Raw genomic sequence first — 24,027 nt, forward strand, 5'->3', positions numbered from 1 at the left:
GTCCCTTCCGATTAGAGGAGACAGCTTTTTGTCTGTCTGTCGTTGACCTCAAAACAGCACAAACACTCATCGTCAACACACACCCACCCACACACACACACACACACACACACACACACACACACACACACACACACACACACACACACACACACACACACACACACACACACACACATACACACTGTAGGCTCCTGCTTTAGGCCACAGTATTTATAACCTTGATGTACTGTATGTACTTGTAGTACTCAACACTGACACTGGAATGTTTGACTAATGATGCCAATTGAAATAGATGTTGTTATGAATGATTTCCTAATGACGCTACAAGTTGTAACATGTGTCTCCTGTCCTCATTCAGCACCATAATAATCCCTACCCACTGGGCACAGACGTTTTCAACTAATTTGAAATCAATGAGAAATCAACAAATAAATTCACCATTGGATTTAGGTAAAAGTTGGGTTAAAAAATACAAAATGCCCTTAACCTCTATGGGATCGGTGTCACGTGTACGGGATGGTTGAGCTAACGTGTGCTAATGTGATTAGCATGAGTGTTCTAAGTAACAGCAAACTTTCCAGGACATAGACATGTCTTATATGGCAGAAAGCTTAAATTCTTGTTAATATAACAACAACAAAAAACGTATCACGGCAACTGGTTTGATACATTCACCTCTGAAGGTAAATAATGTACTTACATTCAGTAATCCTGCTCTGATTTGTCATCCTAAGGGTCACAGAGATAAAATGTAGCATAGTTTTGTTGGATAAAATCAATTTTTATATTCAAATGTAGGAACTGGGTTCTCTGGTTCCACACCCACCCTGCCCGGCCATCTAGATGTGTGAAAGTTAGTGTATAAGCTAATGATCCATCATGTATGACATTCCTGGGAGTGTGTAAACTTACATTTTGTAGTACCATATCATTTTTGTATGTTCTCTATAGTTATGTACTTGAAAATGTATCAATTGACCAATTCGGCACATTTGGTCAGACTTGATACAAAATAGTCCAGTATTGCAACGCTTCACTGGATCAATATGAAACTTTGCACACTCACTGCTGCCATCTAGTGGCCAAAATCTAAATTGTGCCTAAACTGCAATATTATATTGTGGCCTTTCTCTTGCATTTCAAAGATGATGGAACAAAAATAAAAATAAATAAAACACTTGTTTTTTTGTTTGTATTATCTTTTACCAGATCCAATGTGTTATATTCTCCTACATTAATTTCACATTTCCACAAACCTCAAAGTGTTTCCTTTCAAATGGTATCAAGGATATGCATATCCTTGCTTCAGGTCCGGAGCTACAGGGAGTTAGATTTGGGTATGTCATTTTAGGCGAAAATTTTTAAAAAAGGGTCCGATCCTTAAGAAGTTAAGCTGATGACTTTTTGCAAATCCAATTAGTTTTCCACGTTGATGCAATGTCATCACATTGATTTTTTTGGTTGAAATGACGCGGAAACAATGTTGGTTCAACCAGTTTTTCCCCAGTGGGTACAGACTTCACTGCTTTGCCTGTAACAGAACAGCAGCTAGCCACTTGAATGGTCCTGTATCATTAGCAGGGATAACACAGACAGAACAGCACGGGAAAGTTATTGAACTGAGTGGTTTTATTCCTAACAAGACCCATAGGGGAAACGGCAAGGAAAGGCCCTCGAACTCAGAGGTTTTATGATCAACAGAAACTGTTTCAAAGAATCACTGGTGTAACCACCAGCTTCAATGAGAGCCTACCTGAGCCTTCAGAGTGTGTGTGTGTATGTGTGTGTGTGTGTGTGTATGTGTGTGTGTGTGTGTGTCTGTCCCTGAGGACATGCTCTCTCTCTGTGCTGAAAAGCCCTGCCCAAGCTGGCGTGCTCCACGCTGTACTCCCAGGCTCAAAGTAGCAAAACCAAACAGAGCTCCAAGTTTTGTTGTTGCTGTGCGTGTGTTGTGTGTGTGTGTGTGTGTGTGTGTGTGTGTGTGTTCGTGCGTGTGTGTGTGTGGGAGCCAGTGTGTGTGTGTGTGGGAGCCAAGAGGAGATGTATCTAAGGATTACATTGTGCATCTGCTTCCGTGCCATAAACACGTGCACACTGCACAGAACTGGGGCCGAGTGGGTAGAGGGAGGGGGTGAGATGGGTAGAGGGAGGGGGTGAGGCGGGTAGAGGGAAGGGGTGAGGAGGGTAAAGGGAGGGGGTGAGGGCGTGCAGGGGTTTACTGAACCTCCACACACCTTTTAGCCCCCTTCATTCATCTTTACTGTATGTCTCCTTCTCCCCCCTCTCTCTTGTTGTACCCTTCACTAGGAGACTCAGCCACCTCTCTCTCTCTCTCTCTCTCTCTCTCTCTCTCTCTCTCTCTCTCTCTCTCTCTCTCTCTCTCTCTGAAACCCAGCCAGCCCACCCCTCCCTCTCTGTACTCATCCCTACCTTTGACCCAGTCAACCCTTTCTGTACTTCTCCCTACTTTAGGATTGGAGACTCAGTCAGTCAGCACTACATTTCTCCCTCCCTCTCTCTTCTCTTCAATACCTTAGGATAGGAGACTCAGTCAGTCAGCACTACATCTCTCCCAGAGACACAGGCTGGTAATTAAGTCTCCCAGCCTTGATTCACCTACTTATCAGATCAAGGTTTAGTAGATTATTTTTGGAGGATTTTCTGCTCTGCCTTATTATCTCACTGGGGTGTCATTACACACACACACACACACACACACACACACACACACACACACACACACACACACTCTTTCATTCATTACACACATATGCTCACACACTCGCATTTAGCCGCTCTGAAGGTCTCCTGGCTGAAAATAGGCTCTGTGTAGGGTGTGTGTCTATATTGGTGTGCCAGTGAGTATGTGATGATAATTTGGAAGGGTACACTTGGTGTTGAAGTGGCTAGGGTCTAATCCAGTCACCCAACGACATCTGATCTCCCCCCTGGTTGTAAGAGGGGTAAGAGAGGGACAGAACAGAGGAATGTGTAAAATGTGCTTTATTCAAATCCATTTGATACAACTTTATTTATCTCCTTAAGCGACAATTAACAATGGCACCGCCTGATCAGAAATAATAACTTCTTACACATATTAGAACAGCCTCAGAGTCAAGGGTTGGTGTCAACAACAAGTCCTCAAATGTCAAGTAGACTTGGTCGACATTGTTCCCTTGATGTAGTGTTTGATTGAATGCTATTTCACACAGACATAAAATGCATTACCATGTGGAAGCCAGGAATGTTTTTCTGCCAACCACAGTTCAACCAAATACTTACACACACACACACACACACACACACACACACACACACCACTAACTAAGACTAAGAGCCAGCTTTTAGCATTCCATTCCTTTCTGCATAATCCTTCCATTAAACGTTCTGCAGCAGTGGCACTGCATCAAAGATATTCTAGTAACTCTACCTTGTACACAAATTAACGGAAGAAGACAGGATGTGTGGAATTACAATTATCATACCCTGATTAGAAATTATAGATTTAAATAAAGTTTTAGCACCTACTGTATGTATTTTAACTTGAATAAATGTTCACTGCTGTATGAAAATGAATCTCTTGAAGAGCAAGTCTGGCACCCTATTCCCTGTATACAGTACACTACTTTTGAGCAGGGACCTATGGGCACTACATCTGGGAAATAGGACCATTTGGGACACAGACCATGCTTTAGAACAGGGATGGGCAACTCCGGTCCACGGGGGCCTGATTGGTGTCACAATCTTGCACCAGCCCCATCTAACACATCTGACTCCAATAATCAACTAATCGTGATCTTCAGTTTAGAATGCAGTTAGTTTAATCAGCTTTGTTGACTAGGGATTGGGACAAAGTGTGAAACCACTCCGGCCCCTGAGGACTGGATTTGCCCATCCATGCTTTAGAATGTGACGTGGGATGGACACAGCAGTGCACCCTAGTGGTCAGTTGTAGCCGTTGTAGTGTTTTGTTTTGTCCGTTAGTTGGGTGTGAGTCATGGTTGACCCTGGGTAGGTAGAGTTTACCTACTAATAACCTTTCACTCTCCTGAGCCAAGCCGAGTTGTAGCCTACTGCGCTGGCCTGGTTACACATCCATCATGGTCACTGGAAAATAAACAGTACGGTTCAGCAAGCTAGTGTAAGTAAGTCGCCTTGCACGAGCCGGAATGGCTCAAAGGAGCACTGAGTTTCTTTTTGTCCACTTTGTATAATACTGTAGTACAGGGTTCCCCAACTGGCGGCCCCCAAGTGATTTTATTTGGCCCTCCAAGTTATCTGAGCTAAACAAAAGTATGCTTTAAAAAATAATTGTTGGACATAAAACATTTACATTACATTTACGTCATTTAGCAGACGCTCTTATCCAGAGCCACTTACAGATTGGTGCATTCACCTTATAGCCAGTGGGATAACCACTTTACAATATGTTTTTTTTCTTTCTTTGGGGTGGGGTAAGGGGGGGTAGAAGGATTACTTTATCCTATCCCAGGTATTCCTTAAAGAGGTGGGGTTTCAAGTGTCTCCAGAAGGTGGTGAGTGACTCCGCTGTAAAAACACCAGGCTATCAGCTCCAAGAGATTTTAATTTTGGAAATCCATTCCAAAGTATTCCCACGCATAATAGAGAGTGATACACTGAGTGTACAAACATTAGGAACACATTCGTAATATTGAGTTGCACCCCCCTTTGCCCTAAGAACAGCCCCAATTCGTCTGGGCATAGACTCTACAAGGTGTCAAGTGTTCCACAGGGATGCTGGCCCATGTTGATTCCAATGCATCCTACAGTTGTGTCAAATTGGCTGGATGTGCTTCGGGTGGTGGACCATTCTTGATACACACGGGAAACTGTTGAGCGTGGAAAAACCCAGCAGCGTTGCAGTTCTTGACTCAAAGAAAAAATTGTCCAGTGGCTGAATCTACCATAGTAGATCAGATGAGTTAGTTTTTATTGACTGTGTGCTCTATGTGTGTACTGTGTGGTGAATATTGAATTCAGTTATGGGAGTTGTCTAGGATGTTGAAGTAATATTATTTTGATATTCACATAGGTTAAACAGAACATTCCCACATTGTTGCACAATGTTCCACAATTTCCAAATAAGTCAGTTGTTATGAAGTTCATAGCATATTTGTTTTAGGTTTAACATAATTTTCCATTGATATTCACACAATATACATTTGACCTTGTCTTGGAGGTCCTCAGAACATTTCAAAAATATTAAGAAAATGTCATATTTAAGGTCAAATGTGTGGAGGTGTGGTATAGAATGCTTCTTTAAATGTGTTCTAGTAACGTTCTTGCAACATCAGGTGAGTGTTTTTTGCACCCTAAAAGAAACATTGTAGAACAGTGGTCACCAACCGGTCGATCACAATCGACTGGTCAATCTTCAAAGCATTCCTAGTCGATCACCAAACATTTATTGCGCTCCCTTTTTAGTCGTGTTTCGCTGTTGGCTGTAGGTGCACTTGATTCAGAAGACCTGTGCAACGGGTAGGCAAAGGGTTCCCATTTTGAACGATTTCATTTGTCTGAAAATACAAACTCCACCTACCCGGCAGACCAGGAGATTTATGGCTAAATCGAGTGCGTCTACTGGGCTGGCCAATGGGATAGCTCCAATCACCGTGCCTATAGCTTCCACGACCCCGGCAACAGCAAAGTTTAATACTAGCCTACGTGATATTTCATAACATTTATAAAACCATGACCAGAGAGAGACTGTCAAAGAATACAGCAAAGAGCTGCTGTTTTTATGAGTGAGTTTATGTTAACGTTTTTATTCAGCACTGTCAACACTGTTTTTATTCAACACTATTACAAAAAATAAAACGGCTTCTCTCTACTTCCCCTCATGCTGCAGCTGCAATGAATGAGTAGCCAAGTGTATCGATATCCCTGCATTTTTATTATTATTAGCAGCTCCTCGTGTCTTTTTTAATATCAAGGAATATTGCACTTTCTCTGGTCATAGGAACAACATGAATTTGTGCTTGAGGCAGATGTGGATGCGGTGCGACTCGAGTTTCGCCATCAGGTGTAAGACTGTGTCCCCTCCCCTCTCTGAAATGAAGCAGAGAGCAGGACCGTGGAGGGCAGACCCTCTGCTGCTTTCTCCCTCCCTCCGCTGAGACTAATGCCGTGTTCAAAACAACTGGGAAATCTCAGACTTCTGACTTCAGTGTGTTCAAGACAACTAGGAACTCGGAATAAAACGAGATGTGACTGGGAAAAATTGTTTTGAACCTTCATCCAACTCGGAATTCAAAGTCGGAAACTCTGTAATCTTTCTAGAACTCAGATTTTCCGACCTGAAAATCACTGACATCATGATTTTACCTATCTTTGTGATGTCCCCACAATGTTCTCACCAGATTGTTCCCACAACCTAATGAAGCATTCTGTGAACCTTTAAAGAACAGATTAAATGTGTTCTAGGAACGTTCTTGCAACATCAGGCGAATGTTTTATACAAACATTCTAGAACTATCAGCACGACTGGATAGTTTTTGTATTGTGAGAACATTTGCCGCGACCTAACAAATGTTCTTGGAACTTTCACGGAACCAATTTTGATTTGCTAGGGAGAGAGCAAGTTGAATGTGCAAGTTGCTGAGGTTGTAGCTTCTGCAGCTTGTCCTGGAATTACAGTGTAGTGTAGCATGATGTACTACAGTACCCATAATGCTCTGTCCTTATTCTTACATATAGTATTCATTAATAATGTCAGTGGACTGAACAGGCCTGAAGGCAAAACTTTTTGTAGTATGCAAACGTTTTTTCTAATTACAGGTTGTGGCATTGTATTGATACCGCACTGAAAATTAAACGTAACATAATTTCATGAATACAAACCTTGAATCGAGTACTTGAGTACATGCGCCCATCTCTAGTGTATGCCTGTGCCTGTGTGATATTATATTTGGCCTGTGTGATAGTTATGTTGACTGTTGTGTTCAGGTGATGGGGGTGGGTGACCCCCCCGCTAGGGCTGGCACAATTACAGTATAACCACGTAACCGACCATCATGAAAATAAAATAACCAGATGGGACAGCTGGGAATTTTTGTGGTTGAGTCTGTTTCTGGCAGTGGCCGTTTAAGATGAGGACGCTATTTTAAAAAAAATGAGCATGGCCTTACTTCTATTATTATATGATATTTGATGACTGTCATTCATATTCCCTTCACCCAGCTCAATGTAACATCAATAGATTTAGGCTACTACATGATACTCTAATTTTCCCTAAACTCATCATGAGGTTGCTACAACCTAGCCTATGAATGAAAGTCGAGAGAAATGTGAGTAATCAAGGTGACAGACATTGAGACATTCAATGCCACCTTGCACACTCTTGCCTGCATCTAGCTGATCTAGGGTGTAATCATTAGTTCAACAGTTGCAAACGAGAGTTTCTATTGGACATATTCAGGTATGTTTATCCCCGTTTCATTCAGTTTGCTTCCATTTAAGAAACGTTTTTCAACAGAATCGGCAGAATGCATAAACCCCTGATCACACACAAACACAGTTCACTTGCACAGCAGCCACATACAAACAGCATGATCCCTTTGATCATTGTATAATTCCTTTTCGCATCTACGCGCTGTCCTCCTCTCACCTTTTCCCTTCGCTTGTGGACTTCAGTGGACAACATATAAGCTGTCTGTGACCAATTGAAACAATCTTTCTAAGCCAAACCTTCATATCATAACCGCTAACCGCTACACAGAGCCTACATCGTTGTCAACATATTAACTAACGTCAAGTCAACATAGTAACTAAAACTACCACGTTAGTAAACCTGCTACAATCATGCAGTACAGGGTACAGTTAGCAAGCAGTTTAGCAGTTACACCGGCGGGACCCGGTGGCAATGAATTAATAAAACCAAAGGCTTATCTTGACTTGGAAGAGTTCCAGTGTTGGATAGCCATAGCCAGCTAGGTAACATAGCATCCCTCTCTGTTTGAGCAGGGTGTGAGTAGGCTAAACTAGCTAGCTGCATTCGCTAGCTAAGTAAGTGAAATAAATATGAAATATAGCTAGCTCTCTCTCTCTCTCTCTCTCTCGCGTCTTCATTCTTCAACTATTGTCTTTCTCTCTCTTTGAGTTAACTACTCACAACATGTTATACACTGCAGTGCTAGCTGTGGCTTATGCTTTCAGTATTAGATTAATTCTTTGATCCTTTGATTGGGTGGACAACATGTCAGTTCATGTTGCCAGAGCTCTGATAGCTCTGACAATTGGCCCAGCGTCGTCCGGGTTAGGGGAGGGTTTGGCCAGCCGGGATGTCCTTGTCCCATCGCGCTCTAGCGACTCCTTGTGGCGGGCAGGGCACATGCACGCTGAATTCGGTCGCCAGTTGTATGGTGTTTCCTCCGACACATTGGTGCGGCTGGCTTCAAGGGTTAAGCGAGCAGTGTGTCAAGAAGCAGATTTGTTGAATGTGCGCCAATCCGGCGTCCTTCTTCTATCCCCCATGGTCTGCTTTCCATTGACCTCTTTACCACATCTATGGCTGCCTGCTATTATGATGCAATAATTTCCATGGTAAAGTAGATTGTTAATTCAAATTATGTTAACTGATGTGGCTCGGTTGAGTTGAATCAACAAATTACATCACATATTGATGGGTACACTTCCTGCTTTTACTTCCTGCTTTTACTTCCTGCTTTGCTCCTATGGGTACACTCGCAATGGCCGCGAGTCCACCCATTATGCCAGGACACACTCTTTTCACGCCATTTCTGTCACGATCGTTGACACATGATGAAGCGGACCAAGGCGCAGCGTGATAGGCGTACATACTTTTATTAGTGTACACACAACGAACCAAAACAACAAACGATACGTGAAGTCCTAGGTTAAATACACAAACCTTCCGGAACAAGATCCCACAATAAACTAGTGCCAAAAGGCTGCCTAAGTATGGTTCCCAATCAGAGACAACGAGAATCAGCTGCCTCTGATTGGGAACCACCCTGGCCAACATAGAAAACACGAACTAGAACACAACATAGAAAATAACACATAGAAACTCCACACCCTGGCTCAACATTTAAGAGTCCCCAGAGCCAGGGCGTGACAATTTCGATAAAAAGTGATTTTCGTAGCAGGTTAGGAGAGCCTTTTCACTAACCCTAACCTTTTTCCTAACCTTAACAGAAGTTTCCTAACCTGCTACGTTACTTCTCCTAACCTGCTGCGTAAGTTCTCCTAACCTGCTACGAAAAAGTCACTTCCGTATCGAAGTGCCGTGAAAAGACTGTTTCTCCCATTATGACACTATTAACTTGAATGGAGATGCCCGTTCTATTAATTATATTTCTTTGGCAGCACATGCAGTCTGCAGCGGAGGAAATCCAAAAATTCCATGACCGTCACAGCCTTACCCCCTGCTCTTCCTCCCTCCCCTCTGCCCCCTCTCTGCCGAGCCTCCAGTTGAGAGGGGAATACTGAGTGGCTCTGGGCCAGACTTTCATTGCATCCCAAATGGCACCCTATCCCTATTTAGTGAACTACAAAATAATAGGGGATATGGTGCCATTTGTACTGGGCCAGACCCTGTCCCTGTGGTTATCAAACACTCAGCAAGCCTCTACTGGCTAAATGAATTGGCCATTTCTGACTGCAGCCTTGGTCACAGCTGTGTACAGAGCCTTGTCCCTGAATGATAGGCTAGAGGGATGAGAGAGAGAGAAGGAGAGGGAGAGAGAGAGAACTACGTCATAATATCTGTTATCAAAAGGTGTCATCTGTTCATTTTAGTTGTCTAGCTTGGCTAGAAAGTCATAAAAACATCAGATACCATATTTACCTCTAAAACATCATGCTCGAACCACATCACTCACTGTGATGTTGATTTATCTTATCGATGTACTGTATGCATTGAGAGGACTTGGCCACATCAGCTATATATCCTGTGAAAGCGTTGCCCTGGGCTTTATGTACAGTGCCTTCAGAAAGTATTCATACCTCTTGACTTACAGTATTCCACATTTTGTTGTATTACCGCCTGAATTCAATTTTGATTACATTTATTACACAAAATACCCCATAATGACAAAGTGAAACATGATTTTAGAAATGTTTGCAAATGTATTGAAAATGAAATGTAGAAATAGGTCATTTATTCACACCCCTGATTCAGTACTTTGTAGAAGCACCTTTGGCAGCGATTACAGCTGTGAGTCTTTCTGGGTAAGTCTTTAAGAGCTTTCCACACCTGGATTGTGCAACATCTGCCCATTATTATTTTCAAAATTCTTCAAGCTCTGTCAAATTGATTGTTGATCCTTGCTAGACAACCATTTTCAGGTCTTGCCATAGATTTTCTAGTAGATTTAAGTCAAAACTGTAACTCAGCCACTCAGGAATATTCACTGTCTTCTTGGTAAGCAACTCCAATGTATATTTGGCCTTGTGTTTTATGTTATTGTCCTGCTGAAAGGTGAATTCATCTCCCAGTGTCTGGTGTAAAGCAGACTGAACCAGGTTTTCCTCTAGGATTTTGCCTGTGCTTAGATCCATTACGTTTCTTTTTTATTCTGAAAAACTCTCCGGTCCTTAACGATTACAAGCATACTGATAACATGATGCAGCCACCACTATGCTTGAAAATATGGAGAGTGGTACTCAGTAATGTGTTGCTTTGGATTTGCCCCATACATAACACTTTGTATTCAGGACAAAAAGTGAATTGCTTTGCCACATTTGTTGCAGTATTACTTCAGTGCCTTCTTGCAAACATTTTATTCTGTACAAGCTTCCTTCTTTTCACGATGTCAATTAGGTTAGTATTGTGTAGTAACTTCAATGTTGTTGATCCATCCTCAGTTTTCTCCTATCACAGCCATTAAACTCTAACTGTTTTTAAGTCACCATTGGCCTCTTGGTGAAATCCCTGAATGGTTTCCTTCCTCTCCAGAAACTATGTTAGGAAGGATGCCTGTATCTTTGCAGTGACTGGCTGTATTGATACACCATCCAAAGTGTAATTTTTTTATTTTATTTTTTACATTTTTTTCATTTTTAGTTAATAACGTCACCATGCTCTAAGGGATATTCAGTGTCTCCTTTTTTATATTCTTAATGAGGCATTGGAAAACTCCCTTGGTCTTTGAGGTTGAATCTGTGTTTGAAATGCACTGCTCGACTGACGGACCTTACAGATAATTGTATATGTGGGGTACAGAGATGAGGTAGTCATTCAAAAGTCATGTTAAACATCATTATTGCACACAACTTATGTGACTTGTTAAGCCATTTTTTACTCCTGAACTTGTTTAGGCTTGGCGTAACAAAGGGGTTGAATACTTATTGACTCAAGACATTTCAGCTTTTCATTTTTAATCAATTAGTAAACATTTCGAAAAACATAATTCTGCTTTGACATTATGGGACATTGCGTGTAGGCCAGTGACAAAAAAATCTAAATTTAATCCATTTTAAATTCAGGCTGTAAACAACAACATTTGGAAAAAGTCAAGGGGTGTGAATACTTTCTGAAGGAACTGTATCATCATCATCATCATCATCATCATCATCATCATCATCATCATCATAACCACACACATAAAAACACTATTAGAAGGCTTAGCTTCACTTAATACTGTGCTTGTCAGCGTTTTCACAGATAATATTTATTCCATCAGATTTCACGCTATCTGGCTCATCTGGGGGGGGAGCTGGCCCTAGTGGAGAGGGGAGCTGGCCCCTAGTAGAGGGGGGAGCTGGGCCCTAATGGAGGGTGGAGCTGGCCCCTAGTGGAGGGTGGAGCTGGCCCCTAGTGGAGGGTGGAGCTGGCCCTAGTGGAGGGGTGAGCTTGCCCCTAGTGCAGGGGGGAGCTGGTCCTAGTGGAGGGTGGAGCTGGCCCCTAGTGGAGGGTGGAGCTGGCCCCTAGTGGAGGGTGGAGCTGGCCCCTAATGGAGGGTGGAGCTGGCCCCTAATGGAGGGGGGAGCTGGCCCCTAGTGCAGGGGGGAGCTGGCCCCTAGTGCAGGGGGGAGCTGGCCCCTAGCGGAGGGTGGAGCTGGCCCCTAGTGGATGGTGGAGCTGGCCCCTAGTGGATGGTGGAGCTGGCCCCTAGTGGAGGGTGGAGCTGGCCCCTAGTGGAGGGTGGAGCTGGCCCCTAGTGGAGGGTGGAGCTGGCCCCTAGTGGAGGGTGGAGCTGGCCCCTAGTGGAGGGTGGAGCTGGCCCCTAGTGGAGGGGGGAGCTGGCCCCTAGTGCAGGGGGAAGCTGGCCCCTAGTGCAGGGGGGGAGCTGGCCCCTAGTGGAGGGGGAGCTGGCCCATAGTGGAGGGGGGTGCTGGTCCCTAGTGGAGGAGCTGGCCCCTAGTGCAGGGGGGAGCTGGCCCCTAGTGCAGGGGTGAGCTGGCCCCTAGTGCAGGGGGGAGCTGGGCTCTAATGGAGGGGGGAGCTGGACTCTAGTGCAGGGGTGAGCTGGGCCCTAGTGGAGGGTGGAGCTGGCCCCTAGTGGAGGGGGGAGCTGGGCTCTAATGGAGGGGGGAGCTAGGCCCTAGTGGAGGGGGGAGCTGGGCCCTAGTGGAGGGGGAACTGGGCCCTAGTGGAGGGGGAGCTGGGCTTTACTGGGGGGGGGAGCTGGGCCCTAGTGGAGTGGGGAGCTGGGCCCTAGTGGAGGGTGGAGCTGGCCCCTAGTGGAGGGGGGAGCTGGGCTCTAATGGAGGGGGGAGCTAGGCCCTAGTGGAGGGGGAGCTGGGCCCTAGTGGAGGGGGGGAACTGGGCCCTAGTGGAGGGGGGAGCTGGGCCCTAGTGGAGGGGGGAGCTGGGCCCTAGTGGAGGGGGGAACTGGGCCCTAGTGGAGGGGGGAGCTGGGCCCTAGTGGAGGGGGGAGCTGGGCCCTAGTGGAGTGGGGAGCTGGGCCCTATGCCCCCTTCTCCCCACCTTTCTCTCTACTGGACCACCTCTGCCAACTGTCTCGGGACATCTGTACCAGTATGGGAAGTTCAGTTCCTTGGGACAACCTGTACCAGTACAGTGGCTTGCCAAAGTATTCACCCCCTTGGCATTTTTCCTATTTTGTTGCCTTACTACCTGGAATTAAAATAGATTTTTGGGGGCTTTGTATCATTTGATTTACACAACATGCCTACCACTATGAAGATGCAAAATATTTTTTATTGTGAAACAAACAAGAAATAAGACAAAAAAAACAGAAAACTTGAGCGTGCATAACTATTCACCCCCCCAATGTCAATACTTTGTAGAGCCACCTTTTGCAGCAATTACAGCTGCAAGTCTCTTGGGGTATGTCTCTATAAGCTTGGCACATCTAGACACTGGGATTTTTGCCCATTCTTCAAGGCAAAACTGGGGGTATATCTCTTTTTTTTTGTGGTTGAATCTGTGTTTGAATCTGTGTTTGAAATTCACTGCTCGACTGACGGACCTTACAGTTACCAGATGTTTGTCTACCCAACTACACACTGTTGGGCATAATGAAAAGCACTCTCATCTTTAGTATGCTTTGCCATAATACTAAAATAGTTCAAATTGTAGAAAATTCTTCAGATTGTTCACATGCACAGAAATATTTGCAGATACACACACATGCTGTTGAAACAAACATTATTTTTATTTTTTTTCACTAAACAAGTCAGTGCAACATATGCACAGCATATATATTTACATTGGACTGAACAAAAATATGCTCACAAAAAACAGTAAACTGAAAAAGAAAATTTCAGAAAAAATGTGCAGAAAAAATATATAGAAAAAAAAGAGGCAAGAAAAATAATTAGGCAGCATCTTGCCGCACAGATGGGTCTGGCCACAACGCCTCGTCCACATCACAGGCAATATCTTCCCTTGCCAGACATCGAGGGAAGAAGCGCCTTGAGTGCCTTATCCATCCCTGAATCGCACCCACATCAATCTCATCACATGCCTCTTCCATAGCCTGCACAAGAGGCATGCGCACAAAGGGCTGCCGGTCGTATACCTTCCACCGCCATGCCGAAAATTACTCTTCTATGGGGTTCAGAAATGAGTATGGTGGGAGGTATTGCACAAGAAATGGTGGGTGGTCAGAAAACCGGTTTTGGACTGGGGCTGCATGATGAAAGCTCACGTTGTCCCATACTACAACGCAGATGGTCTGCATCATTCATACGCTCTGGTGGTATGAGAATGTTGTGGAGTCTGTCCAGAAATGTGAGAATATGGGCTGTGTTGTATGGTCCAAGGTTGGCATGACGGTGGAGGACACCATGCGTATTGGAGATGGCAGCGCACATTGTGATGTTCCCACCACGTTGGCCAGGAACATCTATAATGGCTCTGTGGCCAATGACGTTTCTCCCCCTTCTTCTGGTCTTTGCTAGGTTGAACCCAGCCTCATATATAAAGATGAACTCATGTGGGATTGCATGAGCATCCATTTCCAGTACTCCCTGAAAACAAAGAACAAAAGCAGTCAATATGGTGTTATCCAGTACACTGGGAAACAATGTTGCGTGTAGTGCACTGCTGTCAATATTGTACTTACATCCACATATGCTCGTCTGACCTCTTTGTTTCTTTGAGAGTTTCTCTCAAACGGCACCTTATAAAGTTGTTTCATTCTGATTTGGTTTCGCTTGAGAATGCGAGCCAATGTGGACAGACTGACTCGTTGAATGTTGTTGAATATGGTGTTGTCTTGGATGATGTGGCTTTGAATTTCTCGTAATCTGATTTCGTTATTTTCCAAAACCAAGTTTACAATGGCAGCTTCCTGTACCCCGGTGAACATTTGGCCCCATCCTCCACCATGGTTACATTTACATTTTAGTCATTTAGCAGACGCTCCTATCCAGAGCGACTTACAGTTAGTGAGTGCATACATTTTCATACTGGCTCCCCGTGGGAAACAAACCCACAATCCTGGCATTGTAAGCGCCATGCTCTACCAACTGAGCTACAGGGGACTATGGTTGCGTCTCTCAGTCCTTTAGAAAAACAAAAAAACACAAATATAGGTCTTGGACAATACAGCCTAAAGATATTTCCCCCACAGTAGAGTAAATTGTACAGGAAACTTGTGCAGTTAGTGTATGACATCAGCCATTCATGAAGTAAACAGGTTTCACCCAACTGATACACTATGACATGGGGTGTACTACATAGTGTGAAATAAATGTTGGTTACATACCTGTACTCCAGTCTAAATGTCCGGATGACACAGGCGACAGTAAAACGGCTCAAGTGCACTTTCTGTCCAGCCTCTCGCATTGTCAGCCCATGGTTGATGACATGATCAACTAAGGTTGCTCTGATTTCATTTGAAAGTTGTTGTCTTCTTTGGCCATGAACTCCTCTACCAGCTCTACCCCTACCTCTCACTCTTCCTCCCCCTCTCATTCTCACCCTCCCTCTTCCTCTTCCTCTTCCTGTCTCTGCAACGTCTTCCATTGTTGTTGTAAAACAAAAGGTGCTCACCTGATTGAAGTGGTACCAATTAACCATTGAGGTGTTTGGCCAGGTGGCACATGTATTGGCCAATTAGCTCATGTAGTGTCATTTGAATGGCAGTGTTTTGAAATGGCAAACATGTGACTTTATGTCAGATTGTTGTGTCTTATGCAGAGAACCGTGTGCAGTGCATTTAAAAAGTGCCATTTTGAATTGCAAAATATGTGTAAAGCAGAAAATGTGTTTAAACTTTTGGAGACTTGAGAGGTTTTGCTCTCTGTGTGTCAGTTTAAATAATTGTGCTGTGCATGTCATTTAGTGTGTTAGCAATTGGAAAAAACTGTAATCACCCCCCTTTCCCCATCCTCACCCCCTCCTCACTGTCAAACTGCCATGGTCAATACACCACCAACAACAACACCACCTCTTCTTCTTCTAAGCTTTCTGCAGAACCACTCTCTTTCTCCTGGTAATGTTATTCTTTCTACTTCATCCTCTCTGTGACTCTCTTGTCGCTGTGTGTCTGTGTGTGTCTGTGTGTGTATGTGTGTGTGTGTGTCTGTGTGTGTCTGTGTGTGTTTGTGTCAGTGTGTGTTGCGACCTGTGTGTTGCGACCCGTGCGTTGCGGACAGTTTAAGATGGCTGATGTGTGTACCACCACAGGCCATGTAGTGTAGTGTTATTAGCTGTAAAGGCAGGCCCGTTGGTGGCGTGGCAGTGTTTGAGAGGCCTGATTACGGCCTCAGAGCATGGCATGGATTCCTGGCGTGTTCAGGATTTAACGACATCCAAAAGGCTGCTCCCGCCCTCTCATCTCTTGCGCTCTCTCTCTGTCCCACACACACACCCCTTTCTGTCACAAACACACACATACTGACAGTGTGATTTACCATGTGCATTTGCCTCCAAAGCTAGCTTTAATTTAATGGGGTAATTATACACTGGGGTCAGGAAGCAGACACACTCTGATTTAAACACGCTGGCTGTGGTGTTGTGTGTGTGTCCGCATCTCTCTCTCTCTCTCTCTCTCTCTCTCTCTCTCTCTCTCTCTCTCTCTCTCTGTCTCTCTCTCTCTCTCTCTCTCTCTCTCTCTCTCTCTCTCTCTCTCTCTCTCTCTCTCTCTCTCTCTCTCTCTCTCTCTCTCTCTCTGTGTGTCTGTCTGTCTGTCTGTGACTGGGAATAGGAAGTCTCTTTGCTCCAAGGGCAACTGTCCCCTGCTCTCTGTTCCCCCGGAACACTGCGTAGACACTATTCCCCCAACAAGCTCTCACAGTCTCACTTCAGAATCCAACGTTTGTCCATAAACTTCAAATTTCAAAGGTTAAGTTTAGGCATTCATTCCAAAGGTTTAAGGTTTGGGAGAGGGTTAAAGCAACAAGCTAAAAAACTAGGGGCTATTAGTGGGATTGAACACGCATCCTTTGGAGCCGGAGCTCGGATTTCTTGAGCGACCTGGCTGATTCCCCATAGGCCTCATATCCATCCACTTCTCATCCCACCTTAAAGCCCCCATGCAGTCTTTGTAATTGTATTTTTAAATCATCACTGTATGTCTGTCTAATAACTGTGTTAATTTAATGAAAATAACTCCCAGATATATTTTTTTATAATTGATTTCCCTGAGCCTCCTTTGGCCCTTTAAATGCTCAGTCTGATCATGTGGGGGTTAGGAAACAAATTTGAAGATATTTACATACACCGACCTGATTGGCTGATAGCATGGTCTAGAGCCCACCCCCTTACCCAGATGAACAGTCATTGGTCTATTATAATCAAATCACATTGTGACATCATGATGTGGGCCAAAAGTTCCATCCCACCTGAACAGGTTTAAAAAAAAAATCACACTCTTACCCAAAAAGGGCATTATCATAATTTTCACAATTTCAGAGTGTTATATCGACCTCATAGTGTGGAAACATCATTAAAACTGCACTGCCTCTTTAAGCATTTGTTGTCTACCATCTTCCAGTGCAGTAAACAGTGAACAGCAGAACACATAACTTGAAACTCCACTAAATCACTGACTCAACCCTCAGTCTCCGGAGACAGGCCACACACACAGCACACAAATAGTGCATGTATAGAATACACATGCACGCACTCACGAATCAGTATGCAGCCCAGTGTAGTGACATGAGTGATGATGTCACCAGGCTACAGTATTAGTTGTGTTGTTCTATAGCAGAGCAGCCTGGGCACCGAGGAGGGGATGGCTGCATCAGTCATAAGGAACACCGCTCCTCCTTGTATCATTGTCCTGTAGAGTCACTGTGTGTGGAATTACTGGAGAGAACACATACAGGTCAACTGAGTGGATCTACAGAGCAGGACATGGCTCAGACGCTATCTGCCATGAGAACTGGCTAGCTGGCTGTGTGATGAGAGGACATGAGAGTTAGTTTCTCAATGGGAGAGAGTTGTGCTCTGTTGTGCTCACTGAGAGACTCAGTGAAGAGGATGATTATGGGAGCACCAGCAGTATCTACCACCAGCGAGAGACTGATTGTGTCTCTAACACCAGTAACTCATGGAGAAAACTCTGTCTGAATGTGAGTGCTTGAGTGATTTTAAGTGTGTGTGCGTGTGCACGCAGAGGCAGGTGTGTGTTTGTTGCTGTTCTGTGTGTGTGTTAGAGAACAGCCATGCATGCCTAATGAGAGGCAATGAGGCAGGCCTCAGCAGCTCAGCTCAGCCCTGGGGTTTACAGATGCACCGAGCGCCCAGGTGGACAGGGAGCAGAGAGCAGAGGCAAGCAGCAGCTGGGCTTTGGCTGAGACAGCACATTCCCAAAGTCTCACAAAGTCCTTTTCAAATGAGCCCCAACTCTTTTACACTAATCTCTCGCTCTCACTTTCTCTTGCTCTCTGCCACTTTCTCTCACTCTCTCTCTGCAGCTTTCACTCCCTTCCCATCTCTCTTTTTCTCTCCTTCTCTCTCCCTCCCTCTCTCTCTGCCACTTTCTCTCTCTCCCTTCCCTCTCTCTAACCCTGTCCTCTAATTGGGAGACAGCTGCTGCTGAGAAGCCTGGGCTTAACATCCCATCACATCACATTGTCCTCAACAGACAGAAGCCACTTTGGGCTGCTCTTCCAATGCAGCTGAAATTAATCTAAATAACATCACAAACCTTTGGAGAAAAGCAGAGAAGTGGAGAGAGGCAGAGAAAGAGAGAGGCAGAGGAAGAGAGAGGCAGAGAAAGAGAGGGGCAGAGAGAGGCAGAGAGAGAGAGGCAGAGAAAGAGAGAGGCAGAGAAAGAGAGGGATAGAGAGAGGCAGAGAGAGAGGCAGCGAAAGAGAGAGGCAGAGAGAGAGCGAGGCAGAGAGAGAGGCAGAGAGAGAGAGGCAGAGAAGAGAGAGGCAGAGAAAAAGTGAGGCAGAGAGAGAGAGGCAGAGAGAGAGAGGCAGAGAGAGAGAGGCAGAGAGAGAGAGAGGCAGAGAGAGAGCGAGAAAGAGATAAAGAGAGAGAGAGGCAGAGAAAGAGAGGCAGAGAGAGAGAGAGAGGCAGAGAAAGGGAGAGGCAGAGAGAGAGGCAGAGAGAGAGAGGCAGAGAAAGAGAGAGGCAGAGAAAGAGAGAGGCAGAGAAAGCGAGTTAGAGAGAGATAGGCAGAGAAAGAGAGAGGCAGAGAGAGAGAGAGAGAGAGGCAGAGAAAGGGAGAGGCAGAGAGAGAGGCAGAGAGAGAGAGAGGCAGAGAAAGAGAGAGGCAGAGAAAGAGAGAGGCAGAGAAAGCGAGTTAGAGAGAGATAGGCAGAGAAAGAGAGAGGCAGAGAAGGAGAGAGGCAGAGAAAGAGAGGCAGAGAGAGAGAGAGACAGGGAAAGAGAGAGGCAGAGAGAGAAAGGCAGAGAAAGAGAGAGGCAGAGAAGGAGAGAGGCAGAGAAGGAGAGAGGCAGAGAGAGAGAGAGACAGGGAAAGAGAGAGGCAGAGAGAGAGAGAGGCAGAGAAGGAGAGAGGCAGAGAAGGAGAGAGGCAGAGAAAGAGAGAGGCAGAGAAAGAGAGAGGCAGAGAAGGAGAGAGGCAGAGAAAGAGAGAGGTAGAGAAAGCGAGTTAGAGAGAGATAGGCAGAGAAAGAGAGAGGCAGAGAGAGAGAGAGAGGCAGAGAAAGGGAGAGGCAGAGAGAGAGGCAGAGAGAGAGAGAGGCAGAGAAAGCGAGAGGCAGAGAGAGAGGCAGAGAAGGAGAGAGGCAGAGAAAGAGAGAGGCAGAGAAAGAGAGAGGCAGAGAAAGAGAGAGGCAGAGAAAGAGAGAGGCAGAGAAAGCGAGTTAGAGAGAGATAGGCAGAGAAAGAGAGGCAGAGAAGGAGAGGCAGAGAGAGAGAGAGAGACAGGGAAAGAGAGAGGCAGAGAGAGAAAGGCAGAGAAAGAGAGAGGCAGAGAAGGAGAGAGGCAGAGAAGGAGAGAGGCAGAGAGAGAGAGAGACAGGGAAAGAGAGAGGCAGAGAGAGAGAGAGGCAGAGAAGGAGAGAGGCAGAGAAGGAGAGAGGCAGAGAAAGAGAGAGGCAGAGAAGGAGAGAGGCAGAGAAAGAGAGAGGCAGAGAAGGAGAGAGGCAGAGAGAGAGAGAGAGAGACAGGGAAAGAGAGAGGCAGAGAGAGAAAGGCAGAGAAAGAGAGAGGCAGAGAAAGAGAGGCAGAGAAAGAGAGAGGCAGAGAATACAGCAGAGAGGAAGGGGGTTGGTGGGGGGGTGAGGAAGGGGGGTGAGGAGGGGGCAGAGAGGAAGGGGGTTGGGGGGGGTGAGGAAGGGGGTGAGGAGGGGGCAGAGAGGAAGGGGTTTGGGGGGGTGAGGAAGGGGGTGAGGAGGGGGGCAGAGAGGAAGGGGGTTGGGGTGGGGGTGGTGAGAGGAAGAGGTGGGAAGAGCCACAGAGAGAGATATATAGGAACAATGATGTAGACAGAAGATGTTTCATAACCACTGCCTGACACTGGCAGCCTCTTCAAATGAAACACTGACTTGTCCTCACAAGATATGCTGGCTTCGTTTCTCTTTCCACTTTTTCCACTGGAAAGGTGTTAGAGGACAATCCCTAATGTCTAAAAATCTACGATGTGACGTGTTGCCCCTAATTCTACGATAGTGAGTGAATTATTGTAGCCCACTATTTTCTTTGCTGCAGTTGATGGAGATTCTCACCGTGTTTGGGAGAATGGTTCCAAGGACACTTTCAAGGACATACAAGAGCCTACTGCCTGTACTATTCAGTGAATGCATTTTGACCATGTCCCTCCCTCTCTTCTCTCGCCCTCTCTGTAGGAGGTATTCACCGTGCAGGGGTGGTGCCTGCGTTCCTGCGGACCCCCACTATGATCCAGCCACACCTGGATATGAAGCCCTTCCTCCAGTTCCCCATGGACACAGCTCCACCACAACACAGCATGGGCCTGTTTCACAACTTCAACACTGTGAGTACTGTATACAACATCGTGAGTACACACACACTACACACACTTGATACATACTCAACACATGAACACAGCATTCACACACAAACACACACTCAACAGATACTAACACAGAATACGCAGATACACATGCACACACACACACACCACACACACACTCCACACCGACACTCAAAACACAACATGTACACATGTATGTACTGTACTGTACTGTATGGACTGGCTCACACTGAACTACCAGATCCCTTAAGATCAGGAAACTACCCTGTTAACTACCTTTCAAACTAACTTGACTGAAGAGTAGCTTCCTTTATAGTGCTGTACTTAGACTTCAACACACACACACACACACACACACACACACACACACACACACACACACACACACACACACACACACACACACACACACACACAAACACACCCACACACACACACTACATGACCAACAGAATGTGGACACCTGCTCGTCCAACAGCTCATTCCAAAATCATGGCCATTAATATGGAGTTGGTCCCCCCTTTGCTGCCATAACAGCCTCCACTCTTCTGGGAAGGCTTTCCACTAGATGTTGGAACATTGCTGCAGGGACTTGCTTCCATTCAGCCACAAGCGCATTAGTGAGGTCGGGCGTCCCAATTCATCCCAAAGGTGTTCGATGGGGTTGAAGTCAGGGCTCTGAGCAGGCCAGTCAAGTTCTTCCACAGCGATCTCGACAAACCTTTTCTGTATGGACCTCACTTTGTGCACAGGGGCATTGTCATGCTGAAACAGGAAAGGGCCTTCCCCAAATTGTTGCCACAAAGTTGGAAGCACAGAATCGTCTAGAATGTAATTGTATGCTGTAGCGTTAAGATTTCCCTTCACTGGAACTAAGGGGCCTAGCACGAACCATGAACAGCCCCAGACCATTATTCCTCCTCCACCAAACTTTACAGTTGCCACTATGAATTGGGGCAGATAAAGTTCTCCTGGCATCCACCAAACCCAGATTCGTCCGTCAGACTACGAGAGGGTGAAGCGTGATTCATCACGCCAGAGCACACGTTTCCACTGCTCCAGAGTCCAATGGCAGCGAGCTTTACACCACTACAGCCAACGCTTGGCATTGCGCATGGTGATCTTAGGCTTGTGTGCGGTTGCTCGGCCATTGAAACCCATTTCATGAAGCTCCCGACGATCAGTTCTTGTGCTGACGTTGCTTCCAGAGGCAGTTTGGAACTCGCTAGTGAGTGTTGCAACTCAGGACAGACAATTTTTATGTGCTACGCACTTCAGCACTCGACAGTCCCGTTCTGTGAGCTTGTGTGGCCTACCACTTCGCGGCTGAGTCTTTGTTGCTCCTAGACATTTCTCAAACTCAATCAAGCTCAGCTAAAGCATTTGAAAGAGAAGGTATACTATTCGAACTCCGGGCTGTGAGTTGTGGGCTATCATTTTGATTAGGAGGATATTTAGCATATCACCACACTCAGCATATTACTCAACATTGCTGTGCATTTTATTCTCACGATGGCAGGTTAGGAAATGCATTATAAACAGTACAGTGTGTTCTGTTGTTCAGCAGAATGAATAGAAGAGGATTGTTCTACTGTTCTAGACTGATTGGGAACGTACTAAAAAAGCATCTCAAACAGAGTAAGATTATTTATTATGATCTAAAAGATTAAACACATCCCATATCACGGCCCTTATTCATAAAGCTTTTCAGAGTAAGAGTGCTGATCTAGGATCGTCTCCCCCTGTCAATATAATCATATTCATTATGATCTAAAAGGGGAAACTGATCCTGTATCAGTACTCTGAGACTCTTTGTGAATAAACTATGGGCCGTAGTCTTTGTTTGGGGTAATAAGGTCCCTCTCACACCAGCTGACTTTTACTCTGTTTGTTTGTCAACTCTCTCTGTATACTTGGCTCTCCAGCTGGCTTGGGATATACTGTAGCGTAGCAACATAACATAGTGTTGGGACATAGCGTAGAAACATAGTATAGATTTGGGACATAGCGTAGCAACATAGTATAGTGTTGGGACATAGTGTAGCAACATAGTATAGTGTTGGGACATAGCGTAGCAACATAACATAGAGTTGGGACATAGCGTAGCAACATAGTATGGATTTGGGACATAGCGTAGCGACATAGTATAGTGTTGGGACATAGTGTAGCAACATAGTATAGTGTTGGGACATAGCGTAGCAACATAGTATAGTGTTGGGACATAGCATAGCTACATAGTATAGTGTTGGGACATAGCGTAGCAACATAGCATAGTGTTGGGACATAGCGAAGAAACATAGTTTTGTGTTGGGACATAGCATAGCAACATATCATAGTGTTGGGACATAGCGTAGCAACATAGTATAGATTTGGGACATAGCGTAGCAACATAGTATAGTGTTGGGACATAGTGTAGCAACATAGTATAGTGTTGGGACATAGCGTAGCAACATAGTATAGTGTCGGGACATAGCATAGCAACATAGTATAGTTATGGGACATAGCATAGCAACATAATATAGTGTTGGGACATAGCATAGCAACATAGTATAGTTATGGGACATAGCATAGCAACATAGTATAGTTATGGGACATAGCATAGCAACATAGTATAGTGTTGTGACATACCATAGCAACATAGTATAGTGTTGGGACATAGCATAGCAACATAGTATAGTGTTGAGACATAGCATAGCAACATAGTATAGTTATGGGACATAGCAAAGCAACATAGTATAGTTATGGAACATAGCATAGCAACATAGTATAGTGTTGGGACATAGCATAGCAACATAGTATAGTGTTGGGACATAGCATAGCAACATAGTATAGTTATGGGACATAGCATAGCAACATAGTATAGTTATGGGACATAGCATAGCAACATAGTATAGTGTTGGGACATAGCATAGCAACATAGTATAGTTATGGGACATAGCATAGCAACATAGTATAGTTATGGGACATAGCATAGCAACATAGTATAGTGTTGGGACATAGAATAGCAACATAGTATAGTGTTGGGACATAGCATAGCAACATAGTATAGTGTTGGGACATAGCATAGCAACATAGTATAGTGTTGGGACATAGCATAGCAACATAGTATAGTTATGGGACATAGCATAGCAACATAGTATAGTGTTGGGACATAGCATAGCAACATAGTATAGTTATGGGACATAGCAAAGCAACATAGTATAGTTATGGG

At 45.0% G+C, this 24,027-nt stretch overlaps 1 protein-coding gene and 1 long non-coding RNA gene across 2 annotated transcripts in view; one reads left to right on the forward strand and one right to left on the reverse strand.

Annotated features, from left to right (window-relative positions):
- LOC121537882 (zinc finger protein 385A-like) overlaps nucleotides 1-24,027 on the forward strand; it is a 150,458-nt gene that overhangs the window by 70,329 nt on the left and 56,102 nt on the right. The window contains exon 2 of the mRNA XM_041845517.2: nucleotides 20,668-20,816. Coding sequence (XP_041701451.2) covers nucleotides 20,668-20,816 — 149 coding nt within the window. The remainder of the gene's footprint in view (nucleotides 1-20,667; nucleotides 20,817-24,027) is intronic.
- Nucleotides 14,124-14,705, reverse strand: LOC121537883. The gene is made up of 2 exons (XR_005995157.1): nucleotides 14,520-14,705; nucleotides 14,124-14,424 (listed from the first exon to the last, which is right to left on the reverse strand). It is a non-coding gene; the product is annotated as an uncharacterized LOC121537883 (long non-coding RNA).

The sequence above is a fragment of the Coregonus clupeaformis genome, chromosome 24 (assembly GCF_020615455.1).
Source record: "Coregonus clupeaformis isolate EN_2021a chromosome 24, ASM2061545v1, whole genome shotgun sequence".
Lineage (NCBI taxonomy): Eukaryota > Metazoa > Chordata > Actinopteri > Salmoniformes > Salmonidae > Coregonus > Coregonus clupeaformis.